The sequence below is a fragment of the Ailuropoda melanoleuca genome, chromosome 5, assembly GCF_002007445.2.
Source record: "Ailuropoda melanoleuca isolate Jingjing chromosome 5, ASM200744v2, whole genome shotgun sequence".
NCBI lineage: Eukaryota > Metazoa > Chordata > Mammalia > Carnivora > Ursidae > Ailuropoda > Ailuropoda melanoleuca.
Window position 1 is genome coordinate 70,403,700 of NC_048222.1, and position 17,796 is coordinate 70,421,495.

The window sequence follows — 17,796 nt, forward strand, 5'->3', positions numbered from 1 at the left end:
GCGGGTGGTGGGCAGGATGGCCTCGGGGACTTAAGGGGTGTCCAGCCCGCTGGGGAAGCAGTCTGTGCAGATGGGGAGGCTTGGGCCAAGGTAGAAAAGCACTGAGGAGGGACATTTAGAAATGGGTTTAGCAGAAATATACATCGGCCACGTGACTGTCCACACAGCCTTCCCTGAGAGCCAAGTTCAAGGCTGCCTGATGGGGCCTGTGGGTCCACACCGTTGTGTGTGGGGGCTCCATCTCCCGTGCTCCTTCTGGGGTGCAGCACTCACTGCCATGGCTGCCTCGGCAGACCACCTATTTACAGGGGTCTTGCCTTGTTTCTTAAATTGGAGCGTTTGCCTACTAAGAGATGAAGTGAGGGTTGGGCTAACACAGCCATGACTGTGGGGGAAACTTGGTCCCTGCCATACCTGTCTTTTCTTACACAGTGGTCGCGTGAATTAAATGCTAATTCAGCACAGGGTCTGACCCACAGGAAGCTCTTAGTGAATGTTGGCACTATTATTGTAATGAGAAGTTGAAGGTTGCAGCAAGCAGCTTGACCTTTTACCCTATTCCCCCGCCAGCGAAGCCAATAAAGGAGACACGTGTACACGTCCAAATTTAAATGCAGAGTTGGGTCGAGCAGGAGCTGGGTGCTCTCGCGGGTGGTCAGCGGCTTGCGGCACAGCCTGGGACGGCCCTGCACCATCGTGCGCTCCCGGGTCTCTGGCAGCAGTCCCGTTCACGGACCCTGATGACACGGGGGGTACACGGAGCAGCTCCAAGAACAGTGCTCCAGGCACTGTCTCTACAGGCCTGTCCTTCCGGGTTCTCTGAGAGCCTTGTAACCTTGTTCTCCATGATCCCAGTAACACCCTCGTTCTTGTGAAATGAAGCCTAAGCGGCACCTGCTACACGGCGGGGGCCAGAGAGGCACCGGGAAAGTACACTGAAATTAGCCTAGGAGTTTTCCAGCTCTCTCAGAGGTGATGGGTTTCACTTTCTCCCTGACCTTCTCTGCTAATCAGTAGTATATATTTGGCCGCTTTGCGAGGCAGACCAGACTTTCAGCCCACGGGAAGCTCTGGGTCACAGAGCAGAGGGCATGAGACCTTCCCTTTCAATCTTACCCACTAAATCAAGAGGGTGTTAGGGTGCCATCTGACCCCTGACAGGGGAGGGGTCCTTTATCTGTCAGCAATCAGGTCAGTCATCAAAAGGTCATCAAGGTCCACTGCTCATCTCCCCCACATGAGTGATTTGTGGTGTGGGGCGATGTCTCGACAGTAGCCACTCACTGTGGTCAGTGACCACTAGATTTGAAGGTTTTGCTTTATTTCTTTGATCTCCAGTTTTAGTAAAAAGCAAGCTGGGTAGCTTTGTAATAGGGCTGGTGGGTATTAAAAGTTGGGGGGTAAAATTCTTGGTGCTCACTACCTTAACCCGGAGAAGCCATAGGTGTTCATTTGCCGTTTGAATAAATTAGTACAACCCTTTCAAGAGCTCCACAGGTCAGGTAGACCTGGAATTCTAGAGTATTAACCCATCTGTGACTTGGTAGAAGTGGGTAGAGACACAGAGAGGTAAAGTGACTTGACCAGGGTCACACAGCTAGAACAAAGTAGCCCACACTCTTATCACTACGTCATCCCTAATTCAACATGAATTTTATTTTGCTAACTTGATCTTATTTGTGAAGAAATCAAGGCTCTGCGAATGTGAATAATCTTCCTAGCTCAGAGTCTGCTAGAAAAGCCAAAGGTTTGTGATTTTCAGGATTTATTTCTGAAGCCACTTCATTGTTTACTTTTTTAAAAAGATTTTATTTATTTATTTGACAGGGAGACAGGCAGCCAGCGAGAGAGGGAACACAAGCAGGGGGAGTGGGAGAGGAAGAAGCAGGCTCCCAGCGCTCCCAGCGGAGCAGGGAGCCTGATGCGGGGCTCAATCCCAGGATCCAGGGATCACGCCCTGAGCCGAAGGCAGACGCTAAATGCCTGAGCCACCCAGGCACCCCCACTTCATTGTTTAAGAGAGTATCTAGCCAGTATAATATAAATTTAAAGCATTAATAAAGATAACAATTTTTCTGGACTTTGTGTAGCTATCGAAAGTAAGCAACTCCCCTCTGGAAAAGTAGATGAGTTTAGATTCCAGCAGCCAAGGTTTGGGTCCCAACTCTGTCATTTACTAATTATGATGTTAGGCCAGTTTCTTAACCTCCATGTTTCAGTTTCCTTGTCTATAACATGAAACTAATGATCTTCCTACCCATGGGGGCAAGGAGTATAAGGGTTCAATAAAACAGTACTCAGTCTAATGTTCCAGTGCTTAGAGGTTGGTACACCTTCCAGCTTCTGAAGCGAATAGACAAGGCGTCGGTCATAAGAACTTCATCTCCACTCTACCATTTCAGATCTTTCAGCAAAAAAAGAGCAGAAAATGCAACTCAGGTAGAGTAGCCAATAAAAAACTTCATCGACTGGCGTACCTGGGTTTTAGAGAGGGAGCCAGCCACTGGGTTGAGTTAATCCCATGGCTCCGCTCATCCTCCCCACAGTCATTCCACGTTCTAGCTTTGCGTTCAGGCTGGCAGCAGGATGGTGGCTGCAATTCTAGGCCTCACGTCCATGTGCTACAGTGTCCAAGGGAAAGTGAGGAAAGTTCTCCTGCCCTGGGACTCAAAGCAAGGACCCTGAGATCACTTTTGAAGAACTTGGTGACGGGCCAACTCATGAACCATTGAGTGTGTCCTAGAAAATAAAATGTGCTGGATGACTTATGTCAGCAGAGCCCACCTGTAGAGTGGGGTTGGGTCAGTTGTCATGGGCCATAAGACGAGAGGCAGCTCTCTGTACAAAATCAGTACTGTTAAGGAAGAAGGCACAAGTACTCTTGAGGCATGGTTGGAATATTCATGAGGTCATGATGGCTATCTTCTTTCCCTTTCATTATGCAGTGGTTGCTGTTAGAACACAGGCAGTTCTAGCTCTTGACGTCCAGAGGGGAGTACAGGCCACAAAGCTGTGTCATGGGAAACTACAGAACATGCCGTCTGCGCTCTGTGTACGGTATCTGAGGGGCCAGAGAAGTTGTGCAGTGCGTGCCTTCTTCGTTTGATGTTGTTCTGGTTTGACACAGCTCGGGGCCAGATCCATGCAGACCCCAGGGTGTCAGCAGCCCTGTCACTCCAGTTGTTTCGGCAAGAACTTAGAGCCGCAGCTCTGTCAGGACCCAGCTTCTGCGAGCTCTTCTCCAGCAGCTCTCCAGTCCGATCTGCAGCCTCACGTATCCTCAACCAGGACTTCCTGCCAAGGGGCAGCGTATTAGTTTTCTATCGCTGCTGCAACGAATTACCATGAACTTAGTGGCTTCAAACAACACGAATTCATTATCACCCAGTTCTGGAGGTCACAAGTCTAGAACGGCTTCAGTAGTTTTGCCTGCCTTCTGGAGGCTCTAGGGGAGAACCCATTTCTTGCTCTTGCCAGATTCCAAAGGCCCCTGCATTCTTTGACTAGTGGCCCCTTCTGGTAATGGTACCAGTCCAACCTCTGCTCCTGTTATTACATCTCCTCCTCGGACTCTGACCCTCCTACTTCCCTCTTAGAAGAACCCCTATGATTATCTTGAGCCCATCTGGATAATTCAGGATAATCTCCCCATCTCAAGATCCTTGATTTAATCACAAAGGCAAAGTGCCTTTTGCCTTATAAGGTAAAATATTCACAAATTCTGAGAATAAGGAGGTGAATATTTGCAGGGGGTGGGGGAGGTCTTTATTCAGCCACCACAGGGAGGAAGAAAGCAGAGGTCAAAATACACTGGTTCTTGATACATGGAAATGATCTGCCACCTGTGAGGGCCTCCAGAGCATGGACAATATACCACAGGCTGACTTGTTAGTCACCTAGAATTTAAAAATAAGTGTACATAATTTAGATGCACATAATTATTTTTCTTTTCCCGTTGTAAGTGTGAGCATTATAAATTGCTTTCTAAGTTTAAACTAAGGACAGTGCAATTTCGTTCACTCACTCTCGTCAACGTAATGAGAAGACCTTTTTCTTCTCAACTGCCCCAGATTTAGGCGCACACTCACAGGACTCTAACACCAGCCTAGGCTGGCAAACCGTAAGCTTTAGGGATTTGCTTTGTCAGTGGCCAACATCTGCTCTTTGATAATAAGCTTGTATTTCAGCACACGATGACCACTTCTAAATTTGGAGATGAAAAGAGAAAATTCTTTCCAGACACCAGCAGCCTAAAATTGTAAACCTACACCGTGAGAAGAGATGCTCTTTTTCTTATTGCAGTCGCCATTGCAAAGCTGGTAATTTGACCATTTAGCAAAGAGTTTTGCCCAGTATAGTGGGTGACTCTGGAGAACTGTCTTGTAAGAGTCACAGAATGTAGGCTTGGGTTCTGACGATCAATAGCAGGTTACAAAATGACAAATGGAAGGAAGTAAACAGCTTAGCAATAAACACTACCCGAGCCCCCAGACTAAGGTACTAAGGCTAACTCTAATTTAAGGACACTTCTAATCCCCTTTTCTCATCTGTAACGTCTGGCTAGTCCACAAATCAGGTCGTGAAGTAGCTATTCTTCTTTTAAAGTGTCTTTCAGGGATCAGGTTTCTCTAAGCAATACAGTACCTTAGAAATATTTCATTTCTGAGTTAGCCTAAACAATTGTTTAAAATGCAGTTTCTAGATCATAGATTTGATATAATTGAGTAAATGTGACTGTCCCTAATTACACTAATTGCAAAAGTAGAGCAAGTAAGAATGTTAATAATTTCTTAAATGAAACCATTTGTAATTGTCAAGGGAACCATGTGTACATGACTTGCTTCACTAAGACATTCTGTTTTCTACGATTCCTTTCTCATCAGAAAACAAATGCTTGGTTAGACATCTTTTTGCTTTTTGAAAAGAACACTATAGCTTTTTATTTTTTATTTTTATTTTTTTTAACTTTTTTTTTAAAGATTTTATTTACTTATTTGACAGAGATAGAGACAGCCAGTGAGAGAGGGAACACAAGCAGGAGGAGTGGGAGAGGAAGAAGTAGGCTCCCAGCAGAGGAGCCTGACATGGGGCTTGATCCCAGAACACTGGGATCATGCCCTGAGCCAAAGGCAGGCACTTAACGGCTGAGCCACCCAGGCGCCCCCACCATAGCTTTTTAAGAACCCGTTAGCTAGACTAACTAGTGCATTTGACAAGGCCTTCTTGAAATGGGTAAATCAGTGCATGAAAATCCTAGAGCTGTGGGGAGCGTGGAAGCAACTTTATCACATGTGGTGGGGGATCTGAGTGTGGTTATGAGATATATGTTCATGTTGGGGGGAAATAAAAGGAGGCCATACATTACAGCTAACAATAGTTAACCTCCCCACCCCACCCCTTACCTTTCTCCTGGGGTCTTTCTCCCTTCTGGTAAAGTGTCTTTTTTTTAAATAATATTTTTTATTAAATTATGTTAGTCACCATACAGTACATCCCTGGTTTTTGATGTAAAGTTCGATGATTCATTAGTTGCATATAACACCCAGTGCACCATGCAAATAAGGTGTCTTTTTGTCATTGAAGGGCAGCATTTCCAAAAAGGAACTTAGAAAAGCAGCAGAAATGAAATCAGTATTTAGTGATAACTGCTCTTGATACATCTGTAGTGATAAGAGAGGTTCAAATATATCTCAAGAATTGACTCCCTTTGCTGTTTGAAAATCCTACCAAATTTGTCAGCATTCCACCATTGATATCAGAAAAATGTAAAAACTATTTACTACAGGGATTGCATGTGTGAATCAGGTCTTGAAAGAACATGGCATTCCACAAAGTAGCCATATAGCAAAGGGTAATGTCTTTCCCGTGAGATCGTTTCATCCATCCCTGGGAGGACCCCTCTTAACTTCGAGATAGAGCTTTTTCTTCCCTATTTCTCTAGTCTCCACGTAATGTGGACCTCTTCGAGAAATATGAAGAGCTTTAGATGAAGGACACGTTGGGGAAAAGGGAGGAAGATCTGATCATTTCTCTAATTTCTTTGGAATGTTTTTATTACTAGAGAAGTTGTACCTTATGAATTGTCTTATTTCCTAAATGTCTTGGACAACACAGTTTTACCCATTACCTTATACTTTCTCATTAAGTGCCTCACTGCGTATATCTGGTTTCCCCAACAAAGCTGCTGCCGGTAATCATTGTGTCTTGAAACAGTTGCATGCAGACTACTTACCTCAGTCTCTACCATTCGATGAGTTAGCTCATTTAGGGGTTGACACAGCTAGAGGTAACTCAGCTGCTCAGATGAGGGTGGCAGGCACTTGCGAGTGAGATTTGTCCTGAGGACTGGATACACAGTGACTCCGGAACAAAGCCTTCCGCAGGTGACAGCCCTTGTTTCTAGTATTAATGAGACTAACATCACTGCTGAAGGATCAGCTAATGTGGGACAAAGAATTAAGTGCATCCCTCTCTGTCCTGCAGCCCACTTCTCTGCGTGCCCTATTGCGCTGGCTGCAAGCAGGCTAAACGAGGCCATGCAGCCTCGGTGTGAAAGCCACACGCCATCCTCCTTGCTCTGAAGATGACCGAGCTTGCACCCAAATTAGTATAAAGAGGGAAGCACCCAGAGCCCTTCAGGCTGGCAGGGAGCTCCCCTTGGTGATGAGGGAACAATGGCCGGGGTCCTTCCTGACTGCCAGGATTCAATTTTCAAAATAATGCTGTTTAATCCTCATTTTATTTCTCAGGGTGAGGTGCCTTACTCATCTTATACTCACATTTAATCTACCTCCCATCCAGAAACAAACATAAAAACCTTCCTAAGTTGTAGCTTTCCACGTTCAGATAGCAGCTACCTGATTGGAATCACACAGCCTAACGGAACAGGGCTCCGTCTTAGCTTTGCTTCCCATCGTGGCCATCACCTCAAGACCCTTTTGTACAGATCAGTGCTTCTCAACTTTCTGGTCTTGAGACCTTTTACACTCTTAAAAATTCTCAAAGACCTCAAAAAACTTTAGCTTCTGTGGAATGTATCTATCAATGTTACTGAATTAGAATTTAAAACTGAGACATTTTTAAAACATTTAATTCATTTAAAAATAACAAAAGCCCCATTACATGTTATATAAATAATATACTTCTGTGAGAAATGACTAAATTTTTCAAAACAAAGCAAAAATAATGAAACAAGTGACATTGTTTTGCATTTTTATAAATCTCGAACGTCTGACTTAATAGATGATAGCTGGGTTCTTATACCTGGTTAATATAATAGGAAGAAAACTGGCCTCAAAGAGATACACCGCTGGAAAGGGGAAGAGTATTTAAATAGCCTTTTTCAGATAATTGTGCTTATTCTTCTTTGGTACTACATCAAAACTCAACAAGTAGTAGGTTCTCGAAGGCTCATTGCCGTGTGGAACCTGAAAGCACATTAAGGAGATTTTTGTGCTTGGTTATGTAAAAACTCATTGGTCTGGCTTTCATTTGAATGGGAATTTTACCCACGAATGTTTTTGTAACATAAGGCGTTTGGTCATTGGGAAATTATTGGTTCTCCAAGTCGTGCGGAACTTCCAAATGTTGACATATTTCATTATATAATATTTTCGAAATCACATTTGTTAATATCAACAATTTAATCAGGAAGTCTTTAAGTCCTGGGAAGCTGTCAACCTCACTGTGGCAGATAAACATCTTCTAAAATTCTAGTTTTCACTTGAATGCTCAAATTATATTATTGGCAACAGATACTCTCCGTCGTTTTCCTTGAAGTGACGAGCTTGCTTGTTTCATTTATAAGAACGTGTCTGTCATTCACCCAATTCTGATGAAGCAGCCTGGTCTGTCTGCCTTCTTTTAATTAAGAAGAGCATTCCATGAGACGAGCAGCCTGTTGAGTGCACAGCTCCGACAACCACACAAGCCCTTCCCCTCAGAGCCCTCTGACCTCCCATTTGCCGTGGAGGTGTTGGAGGCATATTTCCCTTTTTGTCCCCACAGGAGATTAGGAAGATGCATATGCAAGAGTTTATTCATAAAAGTGATAATTTTTGTATTTCATGTGGGACGTCCTTATGTGAAACTGGCACCTTTCTAGGGATATGTTGATGGCGTTTGGAGTTTGGTGCCCCCAGTTGTACCCACATTGCTTCTGCACCGTCAGGCCCGCTGTCAACACACTGAAAAAGGCAAAGAACATCTTAGAATTACTATGAAAACACGTTTGGCCTCGCAAACTACCCGAAGGGCCTGGGCTCTCTAGGGTCTGTGGACCACACTTTTACAACTACTGGTGTAGATGGTACAAGAGTTGACCTTTATGAAGCTCACAATATTTGCCAGACGTGACTATAGGCATTAATTATTTCAATCCTCAGCTGTACAGATATACGAAGAGCCTACCACATTCTAGAAAACATATCCTTTTTAACCTCTGGACCCTGGTACATTGATGCCACTCTGCTGCCGGTGTGTGGGAGCTAATTAAAATCTGAGGAATTTTCAATAGCATTGCTGCCAGGGGTGTAAAGCTCCATCTTCTCAGCCCCAGAGGTGTTCAGAGCTTTAGAAATTCATGGACTCAGCCTAGGCTTGCTTGGTGGGTGCTCGGTCTCTAGTGTGTGTCAGGCCACAGAACATGCTGTGCGTTGAGGGCTCTTGGGAGTATTTCCTCCCCCGCCGTCTCTCCCCAGCCTTCTTTCTTCCCACAGTTATTTTTTCTCTTAGTTTCTGGACTTCATTTCACAATTTGAAACCCCGTCCTATAAGAATGGCTTTAAATGGCATGTGTTCCACCGAATTACATCTGTCCATCGACAACATGACCGTGAGTCTTGCTTTTTCTGTCAGCGTCTTGGGGCCATGTTTTCATTTTAACTGATCTTCAGCTTGGTCACGCACACATAATTGTTTATCCCATTCTCTCGTACTACCTGGAAGGCTGGCCTGGACAGAGAACCCGTGGGGTTCTTCCTGCTCCACTCTTTCAGGTAAAGACCTTTCTCGTTTGCCTTCTCAAAAGGTGTTTTGCTGTAAATGCTCCATTCACTACAAATGTTGGATTTTTACATCACTGTGTGGCTAAGAGCTCACCCAAATCCTGAACTAATTTGAAAACCAGGTTAAGGGGAAACTAATATTTACTTGGTGTCCTTAGGACTCTGTAAAATTCCCTGTTGACAAGAGGATGGTCCTTGAACAGTTCTGGTTGTTGCTTTTCACGTGTGGCAGGGGCTGTGACGTGTGTGATCTCGGCAGAGAATTTGATGGTTAGTGGAGAAAACCATAATTCTTACAGGTCGCGAGGTAGGCTGAAGGAGGAATTGTACTTACAGGACTAGAAAAACTTTCATTGGGTCCAAGAGAGTCTGTTGTACGGTTTCGTCGTGCTTTCATTCCTTACCGTGACTATTACCTGGGAGAAACAGAAATTCTTACATTTACTTGGCCAGTGAGGAATCGGGTTCCTGACAGGAGCCCAGCCTGACCCATGAATAACTGATTTCCCTTCCAGAGGATAGAGATATTACCTAACCTAACAGATATTAGTCAGCAGTCCCTGCCCACTGAGGTCTCTTAGGAACATCTTTTAACTTTGCTTCTCTCTGCTCTGGGGATCCTTTTTTAAGTTTTGCAGCCTGTCTCCCGTCTGAACCTACAACACCCACAGGGCTGATAGACCCAGCAGTAAGTTAAATTCATCCTTTACATCTCGAACTCTTCTGAAGCTTTGGTAACCAAGTTCTATTTTTATATCCTCATGATGAGCCAAGACTGTATGTAGAGCAGACATCTGCCATATATAATGACATGGAGATAGACTAGACTGTTAGACGTGGCACTGGCTACCAAAGGCACCAATCTGAGCTTATTCCCAGTTTCTTCACTGATGGACTGAGTGACCTTTATTGTCCCCTGAGCTCTGCCATTATCATCAGGTCTGAGTTAAGGATCTTGGTGCCATCTATGCCCTGTGGGAATGCGGTAGGCAGAACCAGACCTGGAGGTGATTGTGATTTAAGAGCAGGATTTCTCACCCCTGTCATGGCATTTTCTGGAAGTGTGTGTGTGAGAGACATGGGGAGGGGTGCACAGTGCCTTCCCAGCCATTCTGGCAAGCCCTTTTTTTACGCTGTCCTCCACCTCAGATCTGCATCTCCCTTCTGACCATCCTCCCACACCAGTGCCACTCAGCACTCTTCAGGAGCTGCTTAGGACAACCTCTGAAGGTCCCCCAGCTAATCCAGTCCCACTCCAGTGACCTTTCCTTTACCTGTGCAGCCAGTGGTATTTCTGTGCAACCCGTATGAGCCCTGATAACTTCCAAATTCAAAGCCATCCTGGCTTTTCTCTTGACGCTTGTGAAAGTGGTCATGAGGCAATATTCACTGACCCCTCCTGAAGATCCAGGGCAACACAGTCCATTCAAGGGGCTGATGGTCAGTGGTCCAGCTGCAAAGTCTTCAGACCTAATAGAATGTTCTCCATCCAGTTCTCTCCATCTCCTAACAGAGTTTTATGCGTATGTCATCCAAAATATCTTCTAGAATTCTTGAATCGATGGCATGGCTTACTCATGGTATGTGGTATATTTAAAGTACTTGGGGAATAGTTTCCATGGAAGAGAAACTCTAGGGCTCAATATCACTTGACTCTAAAGAGCCAGTGACCAGTGTCACCTTCTCATGCCTTTGCCACCCCCCCACCCCAGAATTAATTACTCCCCACTCTGTCCCATGGCACGTGCACATTTTAGTATTTATTACACTGTGTTATAAAATAAAGACGGAAAATTTTTTTTTATAAAATCAAAATAAAAATGTAAAGAACTGGGTTGTGAGCCCCTGAAGACAAGGACAGTATCTTACTTAATCTTCTATTTCTAGTATCAATTCAAACGTCATTTAATCGAAATAAAATATTTAGTACCTTCAATTCAAAATTGCAATATTCTTGTAGTATGGTTCACATGTATGTCTTCCGATGATATATTTCACTTCTCTGCATGCTGTATTCCACTCTTAGAGTGTTTTAACCTTGACCACTGATGTTGTGTCCTTGTCAAATGGAGGGGCTGAGATACACAGCTCTCTCTCCTTGTGCCGTGACAGCCACCGTACCGGTCCTCCCCATTGTCCTTCCAGCAACCTTGAAGGAGCTCATCTCACAGACCATGATCCGCTGGGCCCAGGAGGACCAGATCCAGGATGCGGAGCTGGTCCGGATGATGTTCAGCGTCCTCCGGAGACAGTACGACAGCATCGGGGAGCTGCTGCAGGCCCTGCGGAAGACCTACACCATCAGTCAGGCCTCCGTGAGCGACACCGTCAGCCTGCTGGCCGCGCTGGGCCAGATCCGCTGCCTGCTCAGTGTCAGGATGGGCAAGGAGGAGGAGCTGCTCATGATCAACGGGCTGGGGTAGGTCATTCTCAGTGAAGTGCGAGTCCCTCAGGAGAACTTCGGGAGGGAAAACTGGTTTACCTGGCTGTATAGGTGTTCCAGAATCCAGTTGTATAAATCCGTGTGTGTTGCCATCCTGATTTCACTCCTCATGTGGTAACATTCTTGGTGAATCAGTCACCTTTGAGGACTGGGGAGACCAGACTGCAGGCTACCGAGGCGAAGGGACGTTGCCAGGAGGAGTGGGGAGGAGCGGTGGGGAGAAAAGCCGTTATTTTGTTTGTGTCTAAAGAAAATAGCCCCAGGGAGGCAATGAAAAACAATTCAGAGGAAGGAACAGTGTGTTCAACTCAACAAGAGAGACATGTTTTGAGCAGTTGAGCTTTTGACTGGAACTCTTCTGAGACTTTCCTCTGAGAAGCTACTGGCTGGTCCCTCCCTTTGCATGGGACTAACCCAGAGAGTCATTTTTGTCAGTCCTGCAAGGCACCTTTCCCCAGAACAGTAGCTCACAGCTCTTCCTTAGAATCCATGCTGTCAAAAAGATAGCATTTTAGGCATCAAAAAGATTTCCTTTAATTAGGAGGTATAGTTCCATTGTGTGGATGAGAAAACCAAAGCCCAAAAAAGTTAACTGACCAGCCCACGATGTTACTTGATTAAAATCAAGAACTGAGACCATGACCTGCCTGCTGCTCCATGTTCCCTCCCACTGCCCCAGAGGCAGCACACTGAAGGAACCCTACCCGAGGCCCGAAGAGGGACTTTGAGGATCCCGGGGTTGGGGCAAGGGGATGCTCTCATGCCTCAAATTCATTTCCAAGGAAGAGTCATGCATGTACTGGAAATGAAGAGACTCTTATGGGAGAAGAAAACTGCAGAATTAGCTTCTCCCCAGCCCTTGCAGTAGACATAGCAGCAGTGAAAACAAGTGCTGTGTCCTCTTAACAGCGGCCCACACTCGGGAGAGGGCACAGGCCGAGAGTCGCCACCCTGTGAGGGGTTACACAGCGCGTCACAGCTGCCGCTGCATTTTGATTTGCCTGCAGCTTTATTATGTGTGAATTTATACCGAATGATTTCAAAATACATTTATGTTTCATTGTTTATTTCACTGGCTTTTGAGGACTGTTGCCCAAGAATGTCATGGGCACCTAATACCAAGCTGCCTTTAAGAAAGGGGTACGGCCCTCTCATGAAGAAAACTGAAGTACACAGAGACATAGATATAAGGATGAGAAAAGAAAAAAAAAAAAGTAGAAGACCATGAGTACATGGAGGAAGAGAAATCCAGTAGTCCGGGCTGTCTCCAAACTATTTCAAGCAAAAAGACGAAGGGAAGGGGTGCTGGGTGGCTCAGTCTGTTAATGTCTGCCTTCAGCTCAGGTCATGATCTCAGGGTCCTGGGATCAAGCCCTACATTGGGCTCCCTGCTCAGTGGGGAGCCAGCTTCTCCCTCTCCCTGCCTGCTGTTCCCCTTGCTTGGGCTCACTCACTCACTGTCTGTCAAATAAATAAAATCTTTAAGAAAAAAAAAAAAAGACAAAGGGAAAACTGTGTAATATGTCATTAGAAGGAATTGTCTCAAAGAAAGAAAGTATTCATAGCAATGAAAAAGCACAAAATACTCCTATCAGCTAAATGGCACTCCACATGTATTCTGACTGACCTGGTACCTTCTTCATACCTTCCAGCCTGTTGCATTTGCATTCCTTCACCCCCTGTCTGCGCATTTGTGTGTCCTCACCCGTGAATTTTCACAGCACTGATAGAAGCAAGTGCTGAAGCCTCTGTCCCGTCTTTCCCGTAGAGACATTATGAACAACAAGGTGTTCTATCAGCATCCCAACCTCATGCGAGTCCTTGGCATGCACGAGACGGTGATGGAGGTGATGGTGAACGTGTTGGGCACGGAGAAGTCTCAGGTAATGCTACGAGAACTCAGCCAGAACCTGACCCCTGCGCAGGGTTATGTGGTGACTTGTTAGAAGCCACGTGGCTGGCGTCCATTGCCTCAGTGACCCTTCCCAGGGAGAGGGAGGGATGTGCATAAGGCCGGGAAATAGTCAAGGGTCAGGACAGTGCTACTGAATGGAATCCAGCCAGTGTAGGAGCTCTGGTTCCTGAAGCTCAGAGCTTTTCCTGCTCGTTCCACGAGGCTGTTCACCTGCTAAGTTCACTTCCTATATACTCTTCAGCCCGCTCCTTCCAAGAAGGAATTCCTCCGGGTTCCACTTAGGAGCCTGGTGTGTTTTGTGCTGGGTCGGGAGGATGCTGCTCTAAAGAAGAACAGGATCTTAACGATCCTGGCAGCGTTCCCTCGGGAGTGCGCGTGTTTGCTCTGTGCGCCGAGCTCCTGAGGATATCGGCTTTCCTGGCCAGCCCTGCATCACAAGCCCACTGTCAGGGGGAGCTCCCTGGGCATTTATCCTAATTTGTGTGGGGTACTCCTCAGACTTAGGGTCTGAAGGCAGTATATTGGAGGATGTTTTTAGATGTTGGAAATTCCAGAGTGCCAGGGTCCTAGGAGTGAATGATTTGCAAAGCAGTTTCACCAGTATTGACTTGCTTCCTTCTGGTCCCTGGGGAAAGTGGACCCTCTGCAAGAGAGCCCTGAGCAGATGTCTGCATGCCTCAGCGAGCAGGTAACATGTAGGTTTCGGAACCTTACTTTTGAGAGAGCCCACCCTGTGATTCTAAATGAGGAAATCAAGGGCTTTCTAGGATCCAGAGCAAGGTTAACACAGACACCACTTACTGAGCATTATTGGATCAAAACTCAGATGTGGCCAGGCTCTAGAGATGTTAATTACTATGTTAAGGAGAGAAGCCAAGTGCAAACAGCAGTAACATAAGACCGCATCTCGGTGCTATATTGTAAGAATCAGATTGCAAGTGCTGTGGGAGCCCATTGGAGAGTAGTCATCAAGGACAAAATTAACTAGGGAAGAAAAAAAAGTGATTGGGGAAGGCTCAACAGCCTGAGAGGGCAATGCTCGTCAGGCTCCCACATCCCTAGGGGCCTGCCTTTACCTAGAGGACTCGGGTCTGATATAATGTTGGGCATTATTTGATAATCACCCATCTCCCTTTCTGAACTTTCTCATTGGAGTTCTGTCCATTCCCTTCCCAGGTGGAAACCATAGTCTGATGTAGGGTCATGCAATTTCATGTGACATCAGAGGGTGTCTAGGATTCTTGTTTGACTTCTTTTTCCTTTGAAAGAAAGATATTTCAGGAACTAAAATTAGCTCTCAATATTTTGGGAAGCCTCTTCTCAGGTGTCCATGCTCTGTCTTGGAATAAGCGAATAAGTCTTGGAAAACATTGGAAGTAAGAAAATTCATTTTCCAAACCGTTCATAGCTTACACCAGTATTGACAGGTGGACGTCCGTTGATGGCACACCCTAAGACTCTTGGAGGTCAGACTTTTCAGAAAGGACTCATGATGGACTCTTTTCCTTGACATTCCCTCCTTCTCCCTACAGATTGCTTTTCCAAAAATGGTTGCTAGCTGTTGCCGCTTCCTCTGCTATTTCTGTCGAATTAGCCGGCAAAATCAGAAGGCCATGTTTGAGCATCTGAGTTACCTGTTGGAGAATAGCAGTGTTGGCCTAGGTATGTCATGTTATCGCTTCCACATTTGGGCTTGGAGGTGACGCTCCCCCTGCTGACTGCTTAGGAGGTAAAGGGAAAGAAGCTACATACCTGCTAAGGTATTTTTAAATATAAGAAAGAACCTGCCTGATTTAAAAATAAATGAAATGATGATATGATGTGTCTGCTGTCCAACCTAAGGAGAGATGTTGCCACCCACCAGCACTGGTGACAGATTTGTGTTGGCATAGTCACATGTTTTACCTTGTCTCCCTTGGGACCAGTGGCTCATGGCTTATGAAATGCTGCCTGAGATTGTAGAGAGAGTCTGGGGACACCGATTCCCTACCCCCAGCCCACTCTGCTGACCAGGGAGCAGTGCTAATGAGACCAAGGTCTTGACAGGCTGGCTGTCGGCTGCATGCTTGCCCCATCAGCCAACTAGCCAGCGCTCTGCTAAGCTGGAAGGCAGACTGGCCAAGAGCAACTGTGGATAAACAGCGTAAATCCATCAGCACCACTAGAAAAGCAACACAGTGTGTATGCCTTACTCACTGTCCTGGATGTAAACCAAATGAATCTGTGAAAGACGCAAAACCACACCTACATCCATGTGACATCTGACGTCTCAAGTTTCTGATTTATCAAAGGCAATCTCAGACTGCCAACCTTTTATTTAAAAAAAAGTTTTTCTTTATTCTAGCCCAAGAACCCAACAAAGGAAAATCAAAGACAACATTGGTGACCTGATGTAACTATATGAGCTAATGCTGTTTGAGGCTGTGTTTAAATTCTGGGTGGTGGCCCCCGTAATGGCCAAGTCGTTTGCGCTTAGTTGGTTAAGTGGCACCTCTACCTTTTGAGTGATCACCGAAGTGGGGCCCCCAAGAAGTATCATGTTACAAAAGTACTTGAAAATACACGGCTCCAGCTAATTCTGTGAGCTGGTTTTCTAACTTACTCCATGTTCACAACCAATAATGAGTGTGGGGACGAGGATAACAAAGCTGTTCTTAAATTGGCCAGGCAGCCCCCTCTGAACGGTGGGACCCAAGTTTAGTGTGTTTGCTGCCCTCTCCTGACCATGATGGGCACTGCAACTACAACTCAGCCCTGGGCGGCCCCCATCCCTTTCTCTCTCCTCTCTTCCTCCCTCAGCTTCCCCTTCGATGAGAGGATCTACCCCACTGGATGTGGCGGCTTCCTCTGTGATGGACAACAACGAGTTAGCGCTGGGCTTAGAGGAACCAGACCTCGAGAAGGTAACTGGCCCTGAGGAGACAATGTGCTTGCTCTCTCCTGCCTGCAGCACAGCCAAGCCAAGGAAATGCAGACCAAAGACTGGGTCTCCATCAGAATCTCTTTAGGGCTCCACGGAAATGTGGTAGAAAGTGAGTAACCGGCAGCAGCATGATAATTAGGACCAGAGCATCTCCTGTGGGCGGGGAAAGCCAGCTTCAGAGACTTGGATACCTGGATGTTTGTGTTCTCTGTATGTGGAGGCCCAGCCTCACTGGTCTACATGGAACACTACCAGAGACCTGCAGGTCCTCATAAAGTTCTGTGTGATTGAATTTTTAAGTCCACACACCGAGGCAAGAAACACGACAGAAAACTGTATAATCAGTATAGGGACAAAGAAGGCCCACACATCCTTGGCAGGTACAGAGGATGCAAAACTGAGCTGCCTCACATGGGGATTCTGGAACGCGCCCCCACTGGTGGTGATGACGGGAGGCTGATTCACCTACATCTTTCCCCGTTCGTTTTGGGGCTGTTTCCTTGACTGGGTGGCTGCCAAGATTCACAGTGCACTCCGAGTGTGAAGGAGACGGATGTGGCAAGGGTGAGGGGGCAAGTAAGGGGTCATCCACTGAATAGTGGGTTTGGAAGCACCTGGGAGAGGCGCCGCTCACCGTGACCAGGGGAGCAGGGAGGTCACTCGGGAGAGTGACGATCTGAGGGAAGAGTAGAAACCAAGCAGCCACACCATTGGCAAAAGTGTACCAGGAATGTTTGAGGTTCAGTGAGGAGAGCATGGTGTGTTTGAGAACTGGGAAAGTGGATGTGAGGGATCACAGGGTGCTTGGGGAGTGAGGAGGGACAGTAGGGAACTGGGCTTGATGCTGCCGTAACCGTTCACGGTAGAAGTTCAAGCTGCTACAGGATCACTATGGGCCTGGTCCCACTCTGAATTAACTCACATGACCATGACCCTCAGAACATTTTTGTTAGTGCCCTCAGTTATAAGGGAGGAAACTGAGGCATAGAGGGGCTAGCTGGTGTGCTCAGCATCGTGGGGTTTGTTAAGTGTCAGAGCCAGGATCCAAAAGAATCTGGCTCCAGAAGCTGTGTTCTTACCTATTCAATGCTAGGACCTCTCCGTAGAGCCAAGAGCAATGGAAACCATCAGAGGGCTGTAAGCCGAGGAACGGCACAACATGACTTGTATTTTAGAAAACACAGCCTGGTTTAAGCGAGAAGAGCTGACTGGATCTGAAACAAGACACACCCCCTCTCATACACACACGGATTCAAATGTTCTGCCACGCAGCAGTACATCGTGTGATAGCTTTTCCACAAATGTCACGGATATTCTGGTCTGCTTCTAGTGAGACAGACTTCTGTCAAACTCTGCTCCACATCCATTGAAACAGCAGGCAAGAGCTCAGTGGTTTGGGACGCCTGGGTGGCTCAGTCGGTTAAGCGTCTGACTCCCGGTCCCAGCTCGGGTCATGATCTCAGGGTCGTGAGATCAAGCCCTGTATCAGGGAGCGTGGAGCCTGCTTAAG

The 17,796-nt window shown here is 46.3% G+C and overlaps 1 protein-coding gene across 1 annotated transcript in view; it reads left to right on the plus strand.

Moving 5' to 3' along the window:
* Positions 1–17,796, plus strand: part of RYR3 (ryanodine receptor 3) — a 541,796-nt gene that overhangs the window by 373,861 nt on the left and 150,139 nt on the right. Inside the window, exons 39-42 of the mRNA XM_034661206.1 lie at positions 11,151–11,424; positions 13,217–13,331; positions 14,896–15,025; positions 16,163–16,266. Of these exons, the coding sequence (XP_034517097.1) occupies positions 11,151–11,424; positions 13,217–13,331; positions 14,896–15,025; positions 16,163–16,266 (623 nt within the window). The remainder of the gene's footprint in view (positions 1–11,150; positions 11,425–13,216; positions 13,332–14,895; positions 15,026–16,162; positions 16,267–17,796) is intronic.